Source organism: Pelophylax lessonae, assembly GCF_965119305.1.
Source record: "Pelophylax lessonae genome assembly, chromosome: 9".
Classification (NCBI taxonomy): Eukaryota; Metazoa; Chordata; class Amphibia; order Anura; family Ranidae; genus Pelophylax; species Pelophylax lessonae.
Genome location: NC_138776.1, coordinates 94,951,770 through 94,971,721, shown reverse-complemented (window position 1 = coordinate 94,971,721; position 19,952 = coordinate 94,951,770). Strand labels below are relative to the sequence as shown.

Here is a 19,952-nt window from a genome sequence, read left to right as displayed (position 1 = left end):
TATTTCCTATTTTATTTTTATTAAAAAAAATAAATAAAATAAATCTGATCACTTTTTTATTGCAATCACATGGAATGTAAACATCCCTTGTGACAGTAATAGGCAGTGACAAGTACTTTTTTATGTAGGGATAAAAGACCCTAAACTCCTACACTGCACTTAAAGTATTCAAAACGCCGAAATCTGCATTTTTGAATACTGTCAGTTTTTTTCAAATCAGTGCCGTTGGCAGCCGAGTAAACCGGAAGTGCCATTGCTTCCAGGTTACTTGATCGGAAACCCGATCGAAGTCGAATCTGACTTCCTTCAGGACTCTTACCAGCCAGCGGACTTGCCGGCTGGTTGCTCTGCTCTCCCAATGGGAAGGGGGGGCGGGGGGGGGGAGTCACCTCCCGCTCGTTGGGATAATGGCTGAGCGACTGCTGAGCCATATTGGTTATCATCAGCCAACTGCTGGCTCTTAAAAAAAAAAAAAAAAAAAAGCTGCAAGCATCACTCCAGGACAACCACTTTTTCAAGCCGACGTACGGGTATGTCGGCTTGAAGTGGTTAAACTCATTCCTAGGCTTAATTTACAAAGCTAGAACATGTATTTTCATGTCTTCAGCCAAGTGGCTTGTTTTCACCTCTTATTTGATCTCATTGCTGAAAATAACAGTTGTTATTGCTTAGTTAAAAGGTTTTGAAATCCACACAATAGCAAATATAAAAATGCCATTTGGGCTTTTAATGAACACAAGTACATTGAAAACTACACTTCCCAGTCTGCAATACAGCCACTATTGACCTCGCACCAGGGGGCTTTTTCTTCCCTGTATTTTTGGAACACTGAGGCAAAGTTTTTTTTTTCCTTTAAAGTGGAGTTCCACCCATTTTAGTAACTTTAGCTCCTCTCAGTGAGCTCCGTGAGGATATAATGCTTTCAGTCCTCGTTCACTGAGAGGAGGCGGAGCGGAGGCGGGGCAGAGCACAGACTCAATCCAATACATCCGAGTACAGCTCACTGAGAGGAGGCGGGGGCGAAGCACGGCCTCAATCCAATACATACGAGTACAGCTCAGGACTCCTGTGTAATAATGCGAGATTTCATCCCATAAGATACATCCCAGCAGCCCTTGCGAATCGCCGAATGACGTGATCGGCGTCCGGACCCGGAAGTGAGTAGAAGATGAATAAAGAAGAAAATAAGGTATTTCCTAGCAAAAAAAAAAGTTTCCATTGGTAAAAGTAGTTTTTAAAGGGGATTACATACATCTGTGTAATCCAAGTTATTAAAATGGGTGGAACTCCGCTTTAAGCCTTGTACACAAATATTTTGGTTGAATGGAAAAACAATTGTCTACTCCGGTCGAAGCCGCTGTTCTAGCGATCCAACGTCCTAAATGCTGGGGTTAGGGATGATCTCACTTCTCAATGTCTAGGCGCAGTGTTCTCATATGTAGTTGCAGTACCAGATCCAAGCAGTGTGATGTGGCTGACACAACTGTCTGCAAGATTTTGGAGGGGATGTTAGGGGCCACATACAAGACTTAAGTAATGAAAACGGTATTATTAGTAGTAATCAGCATGGATTCATGAAAAATCGTTCTTGCCAATCTATTAACTTTCTATAATGAAGTGAGCTGCCACCTAGATAAAGGTAAGCCTGTGGATGTGGTGTACCTGGACTTCGCAAAGGCCTTTGACACCGTTCCCTACAAACGCTTACTGTTCAAACTAAGGAAGGTAGGTATGGACCATAAGGTGAGTACCTGAATAGAGAACTGGCTCCAGGGGAGGTTGCAAAGGGTGGTGATTAATGGGTAGTACTCAGATTGGGCGGGTGTGGAAAGCGGGGTCCCCCAGGGTTCTGTCCTGGGGCCAATCCTGTTTAATTTATTCAAAAATGATCTAGAGGAGGGGATATCGAGTAAAATCTCAGTATTTGCGGATGATACTAAACTAAGCAGGCCAATATCTTTTGGGCAGGATGTGGAAACCTTACAAGCGGACCTGAACAAAATAATGGGGTGGGCAACTACATGGCAGATGAGGTTTAATGTTGAAAAATGTTGTTATGCACCTGGGTGCCAGGAATCAAGCTACTCACTAGGGGGGGGGGGGAACCTCTGGGTGAGTCTAGGATGGAAAAGGACCTGGGGGTACCGGTAGACAACAGGCTTGGAAGTGGCATGCAATGCCAAGCCGCTGCAAGCAAAGCCAACAGAATACTGGGATGTATAAAAAAGGGGATTCACTCCAGAAATAAAAAGATTATTCTCCCACTCTACAAGACTCTGGTCTGGCCACATTTGGAGTATGCTGTCCAGTTCTGAGCACCGGTCCTCAGGAAGGATATGCTGGAATTGGAAAGAGTCCAGAGAAGGGCAACAAAAATAATTAGGGGAATGGAGGACATCAGCTATGAGGAAAGACTACAAGCACTGAACCTATTCTCTCTGGAGAAGAGACGATTGAGGGGGGATATGATATCAATGTACAAATATTGTACTGGCAACCCTAGCATATGGAAAAACCTATTTAGAGAAAGGAAATACAATAAGACACGTGGCCACTCACTAAAACTAGAGGAAAGGCGGTTTAACCTTAAAATACTTAGGGGGTTCTTCACTGTAAGAGCGATAAGGATGTGGAATTCTATTCCGCAAACAGTGGTATCAGCAGGGAGCATTGATAGTTTGAAAAAACTATTAGATGGGCACCTTAAAGACCACAACATACAGGGGTATACAATGTGCAGTTAACAGCAAACACACACATCATAGGTTGAACTGGATGGACTGGTGTCTTTTTTCAACCTCACTAACTATATGTAACTATGTATGTATGTGTATTCTCAAAAGATAAAGATATTTTGTGTCGTGGGAATTAAGGAAACCGCGCATGGGCCTGTGCATTTATAACATTTTGCACCCTGAATATGGATGTAACATGTTATGAAAGATAAACGTATACTTTAACTCATCTCTCAGTGACGTTAGCAGGTGTGCTGTGTAGACATAATTGCTTTACATGTGTCTTGGAAAACTTTATGTAATATTTTCCTTTCTTCTACCAGTTAGTAGATGTGAGAATTGCAAGCAAGACTGATGCAGAGCTGAATGTATTCATTCTGCCTGAGGAGAGCCCTGCAGTACTTCCCAAAGTTCATCTGTCTGATCATGTGGCAAACTGTGAGCTCCTCTTCCACTGTTTGAAAGAGGGTGATGAGCTGTCTCGAGTGATGTGCCTGAACACCTCCAAAGGACAAACAGTATCCTTTTATTTTTTGCAGGGATGGGGGTCTGGCAGGGTATACTTCCCCCCTAGTGATGGTTTGGTTTACCTCCTACTTTCCAATATTCACAGATATTTGATATTCAGGGATATTTTATAACCCCATCAAGCTACCTTAGGCCTAATCCCATTTAGTATTATCTAGATTAACGATTAACACAGTTGGGAGGAAAAAAAAAAGGCTTTTCTTAAAGCCCAACTCCTGGTCTATTTATTTATTCATAGCTAGGGAGCAGGCGGTGTGGCAGAGTGTCTACAGACAGCGGAGCTTGGGAGGGAGCCTGCATGGTTGCTCCCATAGAAAGACGCATTCTATGGGGGCACTCGCCGGAGGGGGAAGAGGTTGGGGGCCGCTCTGTGCAACTCCATTGCACAGAGCAGGTAAGTATAAACCAGTTATTATTAAAAAAAAATTATGCTTTACAATCACTTTTAAATCTTCTATATGTGCGTTCATTGTAGAGCTTTGCCTTTATTTTGAGACTCCGATACTAGCACAGAAATTAAGAGCTAAAGGTGTTACTAAGACAGGAGGACACACACACATTTCTTCACTGAGTTTCTATTCTTTCTCAAGTGTACTCGGTAAACTTGCTTGTGTTGCTTTTCCCATTAAAGGGTGATCCTGTCAAAAGCACCGAAAAGGAGCCCGCAAAAGAAATTGAAAGAATAATGGTGAAAGTAAAATTCCAGTTGTTAGACGTGAGAGAGCCTTCTCTAAAGCGATACGTTTCCAAGGATCACCTTGTAGCCAGACAGATTAGGATAGGGAATTCCAGTTGTAGGGTGAGTGGAAGCCAGTGGAGTGATTGGAAGAGAGGGGTGGCAGTCACCGAGTTGTTAGCAAGGTGATTACATTTTGGTAGTGGCATTTATGGTGGAATGAAGGGGATGGGGGCTTATGGCCTGTGTACAGGAAGGAAAGAGTTGCAGTAGTAGAGGTCAGAGATAATGAAGTTAATCAGAATCTTTATAATGCCAATTGTTTAATATTGGGCAAATTTTATCTTGTGGAGATCAAGGAGGCAGGATTTGAACAGTGATTGGATGTGGGTCCGAAAGGGGTTAGAGTCCAGGGTTACACGTGGTACTTTGGCCTGGTGTGGACAATTATTGCAATTATTGCAGTGGTGTTGAACCCTCTGGGGCAGGGGACACGGGGGGAGATTATTATAATTCAGTTTTGAAAATACAGAGTTTGAGAAACTGGCGTGAATTCCAAGAGGCTATGCCAGTTAGTAGGATAGCGATGCCTGAGAGGAAAGGAGTGAGCTGAGGAATATATGGGTATCATTGGCCAAGAAATGTATTAGAAATTGTGGCAGGTTATCAGCTGACTCGGGGAGGAGGTGTAGATGGAGAATAGAAGGGACCAGTGGACAGAGTCTTGGGGTACTGGCAACCTTACAGACAAAGGAAGAAGAGAGGAGAAGGGATAGTTGAAGGTGCATCGAGATAGAGAAGAAGAGTAGAACCAGGAAAAAGGAGAGTCTTGGAGTTCGGGGGCGTCTTCAATTATATAACTTGTAATGTACAGCCGTGGCCAAAATATTTTTGAAAATGACAAATATACATTTTCACAAAGTCTGCTGCTTCAATGTTTTTGGATATTTTTGTCAGATGTAATTCTACTTCAGTATAGCATAGTAACAAGCATTTCATTGGTGTCAAAAGCTTTTATTGACAATTCCATTTAAGTTTATGCAAGGAGTCCAATGTTTGCAGTGTTGACCCTTCTTTTTCAAGACCTCTGCAATTCGCCCTGGCATGCTGTCAATCAACTTCTGGGCCACATCCTCACTGATGGCAGCCCATTCTTGCTTAATCAATGCGTGGAGTTTGTCAGAATTTGTGGGGGGGGGTTTTTGTTCACCGCCTCTTGAGGATTGACCACAAGTTCTCACAATGTGTTTAAGGTTTGGGGAGTTTCCTGGCCATGGACCCAAAATGTTGATGTTTTTGTTCCCCAAGACAGTTATTACTTTTGCCTCATGGCAAGGTGGTCCATCATGCTGGAAAAGGTATTGTTCGTTACCAAACTTTTCTTGGATATTTGGGAGAAGTTTCTCTCGGAGGATGTTTTTGTACCATTCTTTATTCATGGCTGTGTTCTTAAGGGAAATGTGAGTGAGCCCACTCCCTTGGCTGAGAAGCAGCCCCACACATGAATGGTATCAGGATGCTTTACTGTTGACATGACACAGCACTGATGGTAGCGCGCACCTTTTCTTCTCCAGGCAAAGTTTTTTACGGATGCCCCAAACGGGTTTTATCAGAGAAAATGACTTTACCCCAGTTCTCAGCAGTCCAATCCCTGTACCTTTTTCAGACTATCAGTCTGTCCCTGATGTTGTTTTTCCTGGAGAGAAGTGGCTTCTTTGCTGTCCTTTTTTTGAAACCAAGCCATCCTTCGAAAGTCTTCGCCTTCCTATGCGTGCGGATGTACTCGCACCTGCCTGCTGCCATTCCTGAGCAAGCTCTGCAGTGGTGGTGCCCCGATCCCACAGCTCAATCAGCTGTAGGAGATTGTCCTGGAGCTTGCTAAACTTTCTTGGGTGCCCTGAGGCCTTCTTCACAAATGCAGTGGAAATGTTTTTTATGGGAAAATGTAATTCCTTTTCATGGAAAAGAGGGACTTTGCAATTCATCTGATCACTCTTCATAACATTCTGGCATGTATGCAAATTTTCATCATAAAAACTGAGGCAGCAGACTCGTTCTCAAAACTTTTGTCCATGGCTGTTTTATTAGGGAGAGCAGACAGTGGGTGAAGAAGAATTTTGTAAATTAGACCATGTAGTTACTTCATGTTCCCTAGACTCGTTCAATGTTTTTTTGCATTGGTCATTGTCTTGTAATTCAACAGTCCCAAATAGCCTGTATTATCATAGATTGCTATTATTTAGTCCTTTACCATCCTCTGCAGATATTAACCAGAAAAACTGCTTTAATTTCATGTGTAGAGAAGGGGTCTTGTGTAAAAGATTTCTCTGAAGTTCAAGTTGGAATGTTTCTCACTGGATTTGTTAAAAATATTATGTCGTATGGAGTGTTTGTGGAATTCTTGCGCGGGCTGGTCGGACTGGTCCCCATCTCGGTAAGTAACAAAATTTTAATGTTTTAATTTTTTACGGTTATAAACCAACCAGCACACCCTTGAGGCAAGTGTTCTAAATGCTTAATCCAAGAATACTTTTGTTTTCATGCAAGTGAGCCTCCATATCATGTCAAGATAAGGAAGCACTGGCAGATGTAGAAAATGTTCCTTGATATAATAATCTGCATTTGTCTGTGATTTTAAAAAAGAGCCAAACCTAGAATGACCAGATGTGACTACAGGCATGTGACTACAGCAGTCCCCTCCTGTGCAAATTGTATTTGGCCTCTGTGAAGTTGCTTTATGAATTCTGAAGCCATTGCACTTAGCAGCTAATCAGATGCACTATATTGTCAAGTATTGGGACGCCTGCCTTCTCACACACATTTACTTCAGTCTTACTCCATAGGGTTCAATATTGAGTTGCCCCACCCTTTTGCAGGTATAACTGCTTCAATTCTTGGGGGAAGGCTATCCACAAGGTTCAGAAGTGTGTCTATGGGAATGTTTGACCATTCTTCCAGAAGTGCATTTGTGAGGTCAGGCATTGATGTTGGACGGGAAGGCCTGGCTCCGCTGGTCTCCGCTCAAATTCTTCCCAAAGGTGTCTGGTTGAGGTCAGGACTCTGTGCAAGTCAGTCAAGTTCTCCACCCCAAACTCGCTCGTCCATGTCTTTATGGACCTTGCTTTGGGCACTGGTGCGCAGTCTTGTTGGAACAGGAAGGAGCCATCCCCAAACTGTTCCCACAAAGTTGGGAGCATGAAATTGTCCAAAATGTCTTGGTATGCTGATGCCTTAAGAATTCCCTTCACTGTAACTAAGGGGCCAAGCTTAACCCCTGAAACACAACCCCACACCATAAATCACCCTCCACCCAATGATTTGGACCAGTGCACAAAGCAGGGTCCATAAAGACATGGATGAGTGAGTTTGGGGTGGAGGAACCCCTCCTGACCTCAACCTGATAGACCCCTTTTGAGATGAATTAGTGCAGAGACTGTGAGCCAGGCCTTTGTGTCCACATTAGTTGCCTGACTCTACAAATGCACTTCTGGAAGAAACATTCTCATAGACACACTCCTAAACCTTGTGAACAGCCTTCCCACTAGAGTTGAAGCTGTTATAGCTGCAGAGGGTGGGCCAACTCAATATTGAACCCTACGGACTAAAACTGGGATGCCATTAAAGTGAATGTGCATGTAAAGGCAGGCGTCCCGTTTGACAATATAGTGTATCTTTAGCTTCCCTGGCAACAAAAGTTTGATCCTAATTGGTTACAACAGTCCATAACTGCACAGCAGAGTATTTGTTTAAACTTGACTTTTTTTCTTTTCTTTCTTTTTTTTTTTCTTCCTTTTTTACACCAGGAAGTTAGTGACAAGTTTGTGACTGAAATCAGTAACCATTTTGTGCAAGGGCAGACGGTTGTTTCGAAAGTAACAAACATCGATGAGCAAAAAAAACGCTTCCTGTTGACCCTAAAGATGTCAGAATGTGCCTCTGATGACTGCTCAGCTGACGGCTTCTCCCAGATCAGCCAGTGTTGCAGTGAGCTGCAGCTCTGTAAGAGCCTATTGAAAAGAAATGGTGAGCTTTTTGTTGTCGCTAAAGCAAATTTATTTATAATTATTTTTTAATGAACTGTCTGTCTTGCTTTGACCCAAAACATCCAGCCCAACCCTTCATCTTCCACCTATTATTTTCTTGGGCTGGTTTGAACCTGATTGCCTGTTTTGGTGCAGAACAGTCAATTTCCCTCTCTTTCTCTCTGAGAAAACAGTTGTTGCTGTGACAGTAAGCAAGGAGAAATCTCACTAATGGTAATACACTACCCATAGGTTCGACAAATCCCAAGTCGCCATGTCGATTAGAAATTGCGTCCTGGCACCTGGGCTTTTTTCAGCCTAGTCACTGTTGCAAGGATGCACGATTTGTAGCGCCTGACACACGGGACATTCAGTTTTCCCGGACGCTGGCAAGGTAGTATTTTACCTCACCTGACATGGGCTCACTTGTCAGGTGAAAGCATTTGGGCGCCTCCCGCTTGCTCATTTGTGGCCTCGGGACAGGCTCCGCAGGGTAAAGGGGAGGAAGGAGAGGGGAAACGGGTCAACTCTCCTCCCCATCTTGCGCCACACCCGGAAGGGACATGTATGATGTCATGTCTGGGTCCCTGTTGACAGTTACGCTCAGTGCAACACAGGGGAGACATGCAGGGTCTTTTTAGACTGCATGTCTCATTAAGAGAGCCTATCACCAAAAAAAAAAAAGGTAAAGTGAGAGAAATTTTTTCTTTTGAATTGTCCAAAATAAAGTTACACCCAGGCACATTACTTTTTTCCCAGACAGTGGGACTTGCCACCTCCCCCGCCCCGCTCCCGTGTCACAGCTTTTGATTGACAGGAGCCAATGGTTCTCGCTGCTTATCAGTCAGTCCAATGAGGAGGAAGGCAGCGGCAGGAGCTGCTGCGCTTGTGCACATCGCTGGATCGGGCTCGGGTAACAAAAATGGGGGGGGGGGGGGGGGTTCTAGAGGGGAGCCGCAGCACAGGAGATTTTTCACCTTAATGTATAGAATGCTTTAAGGTGAAGCTGTTAAAACAGCCAGAGCCCTGGCACAGGCTTACAGAAACCTGTGAATAAAAACGCATCCTAATTTTTAGAACAATAAAATAAAAACTGAAAAGGCTCAAACTATTTCTGTCCAGTGCGCCGAAGAGGCGAAGAATCGTGAGATATTGTTAGCCGCCTCATAAGGAGAGTAATAAAACTGGACTAAACCTCTCACTGTTCTAGATTGACACAAAGAGAGTGCTACACATATGTTGTCTTTTTATAGTGCTGTCAGGTTTTGTTGACGTTGTTTTCTTTTTGTTAATGTGCATTTTACAGGTACACAATGTTGTCGGCAGTATAAGCTAAAACTTTGTTAGGACTAGTTATTATTCTGTGAAACATTTTTATTTTATTGTTTTCTCTCTAATAATTAGAAGAACTGGCTGCGGGGGATACCATCTATTCTGTAGTACCAGGGAAAAAGTTGGTGCTTGTTGTTGAAAACTTGGAAGATAATGGTTCAGTTCTGTTCAGCACTAGCCAAGTCTCGGGAGCAAGGAAAATATCAGCTGTGCAACATAAAGAACAAGGTAATATTTTTTTTTTTTTTTACCTATATTCTTCTTTAGATATCAGTTAAAGCATAAGTTCACTTATGGGTTTATGGGTCTCTTTGGGGTAGTGCAAGACTTGTTCCTTCAAGGGGTGATTGTTCTGATTCGGAAATCTTTTTTTTCTTCGGAACGTCAGGGGGATTTTTTCTCACGTCTATCGACATCAAGGACTCCTATCTGCACATTGTAATATGTTCCTTTTACCCAAGTTTTTCTTCTGTTTTGCCGTGGGCGAGGAGCATTATTGGTTTGTGGCGTGGACCTTTTGGTCTCGCCTCTGCTCCTCGGGTCTTCACAAAAGTGTTTGCCCCGGTGCTGGCATTGTTTGAGTCAATGGGGGATCCCAGTACTGGGGTACCTGGACGATCTTCTTCTGCGAGCAGAGTCTCCGACTGCTCTGATAGACAACTGGAGATTGCGCCGCAAACTCTGAGGGAGTTCGGTTGGATTCTGAACCTTCAGGAGTCTGCTTTGATTCTGTCCACCAAAACTGGACTATCTTGGCCTGACTCTGGATTCAGCCACAGCCAGAGTGTTTCTTCCTCTGGAAAAACTCCAGACCTTGCAGGAGGCAATTCGGCTTCTGTTGTTCAGCAGACAGTCATCACTCCGGGCTTGCATGCGGGTGCTGGGCCTGATGGTGTCCACCCTCGAGGCGGTCTATTTGCACAGTTCCACACAAGATCTCTGCTAAAGAGATTCTGGTGAAATGGGACCCACGGTCTCTAGAGGTTGCTTTGTTATCTGGCACTTCATAGTTGCATAGTAGTTGAGGTTGAATAAAGACAATAGTCCATCCAGTTCAACCTGTGTAGGTGTGTGTGGCCGTAATCATCTCTCATACCCCTGAATGTTCTGATCATTGAGATGTGCGTCCAAGAGTCTTTTGAAAGCAACCATACTTCCCGCAGAAACCATCTCTTGTGGTAGAGAATTCCACAATCCTGTAGCCCTAACAGTAAAGAACCCCCTACGTTGCCTGAGGTTAAAACGCTTCTCCTCTAATCGCATTGTATGCCCTCGAGTCCTCATGCAATCCTTTCGACTGAATAGCTTATTTTTTTCTAATTTTTTTTTTTTTTTTTTCGACGGAAAATCTTTTCTCCCCCTGTACTGGACGGTTGTCCCCACGGATGCCAGCCTGTCCGGGTGGAAAGGCGTCCTCGGCCCAGATGTGCTCAGGGGGTCTGGACTCTGGTAGAGTCCAAACTGCCGATTTAATATTCTGTAAATCTGAGCGATCTTCCTTTGTCTGGCTCATTGGACAATTCGTCTTCAGGGGTGTCTGGTATGACTTATGACTTCATTTGGACAATGCTACGGCCGTGGTCTATGTCCATCACCAAGGGGGCATAAGTAGTGTCCTGGCGGCTCGGTAAGTAGCCGGCATTCTAAGGTGGGCTGACCGGTTCGTTCCAGCCCTCCCAAATTTCTGCCATGACTCCTGTGCAGGATCAAAGCGGCAGGAATTCCATCCAGACTGACCTCGCCGGTCTTGGAATGCCGACCGGGTATGGCTGGTCCCCGATGCTCCTTGGGGACTTCTTCTCCGAGGATCTGCTGTCCCAAGGATCAATCTTTCATCCTGCCTTACAATTGTTGGCTTTGGTGGCTTAGCTGTTGAACGCCAGGTGCTGAAGGTTGGGGATTTGTCTGTCAGTGATTCCTATACTGTTAAGAGCTAGGAAATCTACTTCTAGGAAGATCTACCATTGTACGTGGAAGGTGGAAGGCGTGGTGGTGGTGTGAAACTCTTGGGGTTCATCCTCGCTCCTTCTCTGTGGCTCGGATCCTAACCTTACTTCAACGGTGGTAAACAGCAATTGGCCTTGAGTACCATCAAGGGCCAGGTATCGGTTTTGGCCGTCTTTTTCCAACTACCTTTTGGCCTCACACTCCCTGGTACGTAACTTTCTTCAGGGTGTCCTACATTTGGTTCCTTCAGTGCGTGCTCTGTTGCCGCCCTAGGATCTTAATGTGGTGCTTTCCACTCTACAGAAGCCTCCCTTTGAAAATATTCGGGAGGTTTCCATGCTTGCGCTGCCCCAGAAGGTGGCCGCCTTTGGTGGTTATCACCTCTGTGTGCAGGGTGTCAGAACTGGCAGTGTTATCCTGTCGTTCACCTTATTGGTGATTCACAAGGATAAGTTGGCGCATCGCCCCTGTCCATCGTTCCTTCCTAAAGTGGTCTCTGACTGTCATTTGGATGAAGACATTGCGTTGCCTTCACTGTGTCCCAGGCCTAAACATCCTAGGGAAATTGCCTTGGATGTGAGCCGGGCAATTAGGGTGTACCTGGCAGCTTCAAAGTCTTTTAGGAAGTCAGACATTTTGTGCTCATGGATGGACCTCACAAAGGGTTGTCCGCTTCTTCTGCGATCATTTCCAGATGGATCAGACAGACAGTGGTTCAGGCCTATTGCATCAGGGGTCAGGTTCCTCCTTTTCCCTGTCAAGGAGCACTCTACTAGGGCGCTTAGTGTCTCCTGGGCTTCTGTCATCAAGCATCAGTGATGCAGGTTTGCAAGGCGGCCACCTGGTCGTCGGTGCACGCTTTTACTACATTTTTATAAAGTGGATGTGTTAGCATCTGTGGATGCTTGTTTTCGTCCCAATGTTTTGCTGGCTGCTGTTTAGAAGACCTGGTCCTCTTTTGAGGTTGTTTTTTTCAGGTGAGCTCCAGTTGTTTATGGTTGAGCTCCATGTTACCTGGTTGGCTATGGTTCACCTTGGGAACTTTTTTCTGCTTTTTTTTTTTTTTTTCCCACCCATCATGTTTAACACTGCTTTGGGACATCCCAATGGTTAAGAAGAATCTGGAGCTGTGCCCGTCAATGAACAAATGAGAAAATTTGATTTTTGACTTACCCTAAAATCAATTTTTCTGATGTTCATTGACGAACACAGCACCCACCCCTCTGTGGAGTTGGCTTTCTTCTGACACTGCTTGTAACAAAACTGAGTGCCTATAGCTGAGTGGATGTATACCCCCTTGGGACTGCCCATAGGCGTAGTCAAGCTTTTTCCTGCCTAGTGTCCTTATCCTGTTGGGGGCAGTATAACCAGTGGTTAAGAAGTATCAGGAGCTGTGTCCGTCAATGAATATCAGAGAAATGGATCTTATAAGTCAAAAATCCCATTATTTTTAGTAGGTAAAAAATGTGCATTTTTATAGTGGGGGTTTTTTTTTTTTTTTTTTAAGCAGCCTGTGAAGCAATGCACCCACAGTCAGCAGATTGTGGATGTAATGCCAGGCTCTTACAGCGTCAGTGTAAATGCTTGCCCGCAGGGCCAGATTAAGAGCATCATGGGCTTGGTGCTGAGGATTTTGAAGGGCATTCAGGGCCGTGCCTTGGCATGCACCCAGAGGAGGAAGGGTGCAGCCATGCATGCCTAATTCCACATGGGATGCTGTCTCTGAAGCCCATAAACACATCCATGCATCGGCAACTGTCCCTCCTTGTCCGGCCTTCGTGCTGTGTGGGGAGGTTCTGAGGGAGCTGCCTGGGGAAGCGAGCATAGAAGCCAGACTTCTGTGTTTACAAGTGACAGAAGAGCGGTAACAGTGAATATGGCCAACCCGGGGCCTATATAAAGGTAGGGGCCTGGAGCTGCAGCTCCAATAGCCCCTACGTTAATCTGGCCCTGCTTGCCCGTACCTCCTATATGGGCAGTCAGTTACTGAATGAAAGGAAACTCAATGAACATCCTAGACCGCTCATCAGCTCCCTGGTAGTTCATTCAGAACTACAAACTGTCGGCCACAAAGGCTCATGGTAGTTGTAGTTCCTTGATTCACAGGGATTTGTGAATGAATGACGCAGCTGTGTGGGCAGAGCCTGGCATGGCGGCACTCTTTTTGAATTGTGACAAAGGATGCGGGGAGAAGATCCCTGGTCCCGCTGTCCTGATGGGAGGGGATGAGCAGGCAGATGCTGAACATGTAACATGTTACACCCTAAATATTGGTGTGACACGTTCAGAAAGGTGAAATTCTCCTTTAACAAACAGGCTAAGCTTAATAGTGTTGGACTTACCAGGGGGCACAAGAGACCTCAATGACACAGGCAGCTCTTGCCTTCAGTCTTTGTTAAGTAGGATTTTGCTTATTTAGGTAATGATTAATAGCTTGTCATTGTTATGTAGGAACCAGCAGCTGTTTAGGATAGAGGGTTCCACACTTTTCTATTTGCAGCAAGGCTCTAGAATGTTCGGTACCAGCTGCAGTTTTTTAGGTGCAATGCATTTGCTTGTCGCTGAGCCTAATAAAAAATATTCTAAGTCTTTTGAAATTGTTTATATTTCAGAAAAACCTTTAACACTGGGACAGAAAGTAAAGGCTGTGGTTCTACATGTTGATATATTGAAAGCTCATGTTCATGTCTCTATGGAAGAAGCTTTGCTAAAGAAATGTAAAGAGAATGTAAGTATTTTTTTTTTTGTCGCTGTTTATAAAATTCTAAGGACAAATCGACCTAAAACGTCAAAATTAGGAGTGAATTTTTATTTTGTTTTTTGGGGACTACAATGGCTGGATCTGTGTGCTGAAATTCTCTGCAGTGGAGTGCTTAACCTTTTGACTTTTTTTTTTTTTTTTTTTTTTTTTACCTTAATGCATTCCTGCATTAAGGTAAAAAACCCTTTTACTAGCTGATAATCCCCCTTCCTTAAATACTTTCCTGTCACCATTCTTGATCCATTCCCGCGTCCATAGACCATGCAGCTTGGGCCCACACCCTCATTTGCTCCTCACAGGATTAGATTGACAGCAGCGGGAGCCAATGGCTACCCCTGCTGTCTAAGTTCCTGTAAGAAGAGGGAGACCAGCGCTGCTGCAAGCGGGCAAAGGTAGCGCTGGTTTTTCTCTTCTCACAGGGACTCAGACAGCAGTGGGAGCCATTTCCTCCCATTGCTGTCAAGCAAATCCTGTGAGGGGCGAGTGAGAGGACGGGCCCAAGCAGCTTGCTATGGGGGGCACACAGGGAAGGAGTCATCTTGAACCCAAGAAGAGGCGGTGAGAGTCTGCTCTGTGCAATACCCTTGCATAGAACAGGTAAGCTTAAACCACCCTTTTTAGCAAAAAAAAAACAAGCCTTTAATATCACTTTTAACCACTTCCCGCCCGCCCTATTACAAAATGACGACGGGAATGTGGTTGTTATCCTGACCGGACGTCATATGACGTCGGCAGGATAACACAGCTCTGGGCGCCCCCCTCGGTGATGCGAGGTGTCAGTCTGACACCCTGCACCTCCGATCTCGGTAAAGAGACTACTGACGTAGCTCTTTACCATGTGATCAGCCGTGTCCAATCACGGCTGGTCACATCGTAAACAGGAACAGCCGTTGATCGGCTTTCCTTAGTTCGTGCCTGACAGGCACGAGTAAAGGAGCGCCGATCGGCGGCTCCCCTGACGGGGGGGGGGGGGGGGGTCGGCACTGGTAATCAGATCATTGATTACCAGTGCAGACCCTCGGGGGGGGGGGGGGGATGCCACTAGATCCACCAGGAATGCCCACTATGACCCCAGGGATGCCCACTATGGCCACCAGGGATGGCAATCAGGGCTCAGGGGGCCCCCCATTGCCCTGCCCACCAGTGTCCTCCCTATCAGTGCTGCCCACAAGTGCCCATCATTGCCATCCTTTAGTGTCGCCCACCAGTGCCGCCTATCAGTGCCCATCAGTGCCGCCCGTCAGTGCTGATCAGTGCCGCCTATCAGTGCCACCTATCAGTGCCCACCAATGCTGCATATCTGTGCTACCTATCAGTGCCGCCTATCAGTGCCACCCCATCATTGCCTCCTCATCAGTGCCTGTCAGTGCAGTCTCATCAGTTCTCATCAGTGTAGGAAAAAACTTATTTATTTACAAAATTGTATAACATAAACAAAAAAACTTTTTTTTTTTTTTCAAACTTTTCGGTCTTTTTTTATTTGTTTAGCAAAAAGTAAAAATCGCACAGGTGATCAAATACCACAAAAAGAAAGCTCTATTTGTGGGGGGAAAATGACATAAATTTGGTGTAAGTACAGTGTTGCATGACCGCGCAATTGTCATTCAAAATGCAACAGCGCTAAAAGGGGAAAATTGGCCTGGGCAGGAAGGGAGGGAAGTGCCTTAAGTGGTTAATAGATCGTGTTCAGCAGACCAAAAATGCTGTAAATTTGTTAGCTGGCACATTTGTCTTGATGCTGGAGTTCAGATGGGCGGTGATTCGGCGATGGGAAGTCTCCTCGGCCTCTAATGTCTGGAATAGCGCTGTTCCTCTCCCTGATTGCCACATGGGTGCAGATAGCTTTGCTGTGAGCTGACCGGTGGTGGTGAGTGCCTGGTGGGGTACCTTGTGGTACTAACAGTGCGGTGGGTTGTCTCTTGCAGTGTTTTTACACTTTTCAGTGTGGATTCCCCTTCTACATTCATGGAGTCTCTGAAGCATGTCTCACCACCTGATCCCCTCTCAGAGGCTGCCGGGCCCTCGGACGGCGGTCCTGGAGTCCCTGGTGTCCAAAGTGGATTTGGTCCTCGGCAAATGAACTACCAAAAAGCGTCCCCGGCCTTCACCTGCTTCCTCTGTCTGTCTCGTCAGATCCAGGGTCTGAATCGGCCGCCGCGAATGCTAGTTACCCTTCGGGGTCTGCGTCCACGCACCCTGCATGCTCAGATAATGAGGATGATTCCTCTGGTCCTCTAGCCGCACATGAAAAGGTGCTAGTGGATGCACTGATTGTATTGGTGCGGGAAAACTTACATATGGGAAGATGCGACTAACGCAACATCAGAGGCGCCGGTCACCTTTGGCACCCACAAGTCCTCCAAAGCGGCGAGGGTGTTCCCCTTTCCCACCACCTTTGACGATATTGTCTCAAAACAGTGGGGGTCCCCAAAACGCACCTTTACAATCCCTAAGCATTTTGCAATTCTGTACCCTTATGAGGAGTCCCTCCTTAAAAAATGGACGGTACCTCCTGTAGTAAACTCCCCGATTTCCAGGTTGAATAAAGCCACTGTCATACTGGTAGAAAAGTCCCCGGTCTTCTCAGATCCGGTTGATAGGCGGTCAGAGGCCTTGACTCACCATATGTTCACTTTGGCTGGGTCGGCACCTAGGCCGGTGTTTACCATCACCCTGGTGCCACAAGCTATGACTGAATGGGCAAAAGTTTTACACAGAGACCTGGAGGAGAAACCACTCCCTCCTGAGCTTGTGGAGCTGGTGGATCAGTTGGTCCAAGGGCTACAGTTCTTCTGTGATGCCTCTTTGGATGCTGCTCCCCTGATTTCTAGACTGTGTCTCCGTAGTGGTCCTGTGGTGCATTATCTGGCTGAAGTGCTGATCTGCGGACCAGGCTTCTAAGAAGGCCTTGTCTGATCTTCCATTCGTGGGGGATCACCTGCTTGGAGCTTCCTTGGATGACATCATCAAAGGCCTCACAGGGGGAAAGAGTACTCTTCTTCCTCAGGCTTCCAAGGGTAAGGAGTCCCATCGCAGACGGGGTCCTTCCTTTTCTGCTTTCAAGCGGTCTTTTCGTTCCTCAAGACAAGGGATCTAAAAACTTCTTCTGGGCCTCCAATAGGGGTTCCAAGAAGTCTTGGTCGGGCAAACCCAGGGCGGGGTCTGCCAGAACTGCGGACAAAGACGCCTCTGCAGGAAGTGGCGCCCCCACACCGGTATCTGGGGTGGGGGGACGTCTTCGCTGGTTTCTGGACCCGTGGACCTTCTGATTCAGGACAATTGAGTCCACAAAGTCATTCGATCAGGCTACAAGATCGCGTTTCGATCATATCCGTTGGAAAGGCTCTTCCCTTCCAACCTGCACTTATCCCCAGATCGCTTACAGGATCTCTATGGGGCATTGCAAGACTTGTTACTTCAAGGAAAGATCGTTCCAACATCGGAACCAGAACATTTTCAAGATTTCTATTTAAACCTGTTTACGGTTCCTAGGAAGGAGGGCAAGGTGCGTCCAATTCTAGACCTCAAGGCACTAAACTGCTTTGTGCGGGTACAGAAGTTCCGAAATGGAATCCATTCACACGGTGGTGGCGTCCTTACATCAGGAGGATTTTCTCGCATCCATCGACATCAATGACGCTTACCTTCGTATACCCATTTGTATCGCCCATCAGCACTTCCTCCGCTTTGCCACGAACGAGGAGCATTATCAGTTTGTGACGTTACACTTTTGGTCTCGCCTCCGCTCCTCGGGTCTTCACAAAAGTGTTGGCCCCGGTTCTAGCATTACTCCGTCAGCAGGGGATCGTGATACTGGGGTAAGCTGGACGATCTGCTTTTGCGAGCAGAGTCTTCGTCTGCTCTGTTGGCCAACTTGAAGGTCATTCTGAAAACGCTGAGGGAGTTTGGTTGGATTCTGAATCTTCAGAAGTCTGCTCTGTTCCTCTACATGAGCCTGGAATATTTGGGACTGCCTCGGCCAGAGTGTTTCTCCCTCTGGTAAAACTTCAGAAGTTGCAGGAGCCGATCCGGCTTCTGCTTTCCAGCAGACGGTCATCTAACTTCGAGGCGGTTCAGTTTGCACAGTTCCACACGAGATCTCTGCTAAAAGAGATTATGGTGAATCTGATCCTGTTGAGCCGGAGCATGAGGGGGTCCCTGGTTTGGTGACTTCGTTCTCTGGCTCTTCTTCGGGGAAAATCCTTTCTTCCCCTGTACTGGACGAAAGTCACCACGGATGCCAGCCTATCTGAGTGGGGAGGCGTCCTCGGCACGGAATTAGCTCAAGGGGTCTGGACTCTGGAAGAGTCCAGACTACTGATCACTGTACTTGAGCTCCGAGCAATCAGGCTTTGTCTGGATAATTGAACAAATCGTCTACAGGGGTGTCCGGTACGGATTCAATCGGACAGTGCCACGTGGCCTATGTTCCTCACCAAGGGGGCATAAGAAGTGTCCTGGTGGCTCGGGGAGGAAGTAGCCGGCATTCCAAGGTGGGCAGAACAGTTAGTTTCAGCCATCTCTGCTGTGCACACTACAGGAGTGGAAAATGGCAGGCGGACTATCTGTCGACAGGTGTTAGAGAATGGTCACTTCATCCGGAGGTGTTCCTTCAGTTGTGCCTCCAGTGGGGAACTCCCGGGGTGGATCTGTTGGCCTCTCGCCTCAACAGGAAAGTAGAGAGGTTTATGGCACGATCTCGGGATCCTTTAGCCGGCGCCTTAGTGGCTCCCTGGAGTCATTGTCTGATCTACACCTTTCCTCCTCTCAAACTTCTGCTGAGACTCCTACGCAGGATTGAGGCAGAAAGGATTCCGGTCATCCTAGTGGCTCCAGATTGGCCTCGCCGATCTGGTACGGCTAGTCGCCGATGCTCCTTGCAGACTCCCTCTCAGAGAAGATCTGTTGTTTCAAGGACCGATCTTCCATCCTGCTTTACAGTCAATGGCTTTGACGGCTTGGCTGTTGAAAGCCAGGTACTGAAGGATAGAGACTTGTCTGAATCTGTGACTCCTATGCTTTTAAAAGCTAGAAAATCTACTTCCAGGAAGATTTACAATCGTACTTGGAAGACGTACATAGCGTGGTATGATTCTCTTGGGGTTCTCCCTCACTCCTTTTCGGTGACTCGGATATTGGCCTTCCTCCAGGGAGGGATCGAGCAGCGTTTGGCCTTGAGTACCATCAAGGGCCAGGTTTCGGCCTTGGCCATTTTCTTTCAATGTCCATTGGCCACACACTCCTTGGTGCGTACCTTCCTCCAGGGAGTGAGACACTTGGCTCCCCCCGATGCGGTCTCCATTGCCATTGTGGGACCTCAATTTGGTGTTGTCAGTTCTTTAGAAACCTCCCTTTTGAGAATATTCGGGAGATTTCCCTGCTTACGTTGTCCCAGAAGGTGGCCTTTTTAGTGACTATTACTTCTGTGCGCAGGGTGTCTGAGCCGGCGACGCTTTCTTGTCGTTCACCTTATCTAGTGGTTCACAGGGTAAAGTGGTTCTTCAACTATTTCCTTCATTCCTTCCAAAAGTCGTCTCCAAATTTCATCTGAATGAGGACATTGTGTTGCCCTCCCTGAGTCCTAAGCTTAAACATCCTAAGGAAGTTGCCTTGCATTCCCTTGTTGTGGTTGGGGCTATCAGGGTGTACCTGGTAGCTACGGAGTAGTTTAGCAAGTCGGATTCCCTTTTTGTCCTCACGGGTGGACCTCGCAAGGGGCTGGCTGCTTCTGCTGTGACCATTTCCAGATGGATCAGACCGACTGTGGTTCAAGCTTATTCTATTAATGGTCAGTTTCCTCCTGTCCCTGTCAGGGTGCATTTTACTCAGGTGCTTGGTGCCTCCTGGGCCTTCCGTCATCAGGCATCAGTGATGCAAGTTTGTAAGGTGTTACAATGAGCTTTTTTTTATTTTTACGTTTTCCCCACGGATCCAATATTGAGGAACTGTTA

The 19,952-nt window shown here is 46.4% G+C and overlaps 1 protein-coding gene across 1 annotated transcript in view; it reads left to right on the top strand.

Annotated features, from left to right (window-relative positions):
- Nucleotides 1-19,952, top strand: part of PDCD11 (programmed cell death 11) — an 86,419-nt gene that overhangs the window by 23,724 nt on the left and 42,743 nt on the right. The window contains exons 14-18 of the mRNA XM_082268407.1: nucleotides 3,059-3,253; nucleotides 6,203-6,373; nucleotides 7,743-7,962; nucleotides 9,366-9,521; nucleotides 13,853-13,968. Of these exons, the coding sequence (XP_082124533.1) occupies nucleotides 3,059-3,253; nucleotides 6,203-6,373; nucleotides 7,743-7,962; nucleotides 9,366-9,521; nucleotides 13,853-13,968 (858 nt within the window). The remainder of the gene's footprint in view (nucleotides 1-3,058; nucleotides 3,254-6,202; nucleotides 6,374-7,742; nucleotides 7,963-9,365; nucleotides 9,522-13,852; nucleotides 13,969-19,952) is intronic.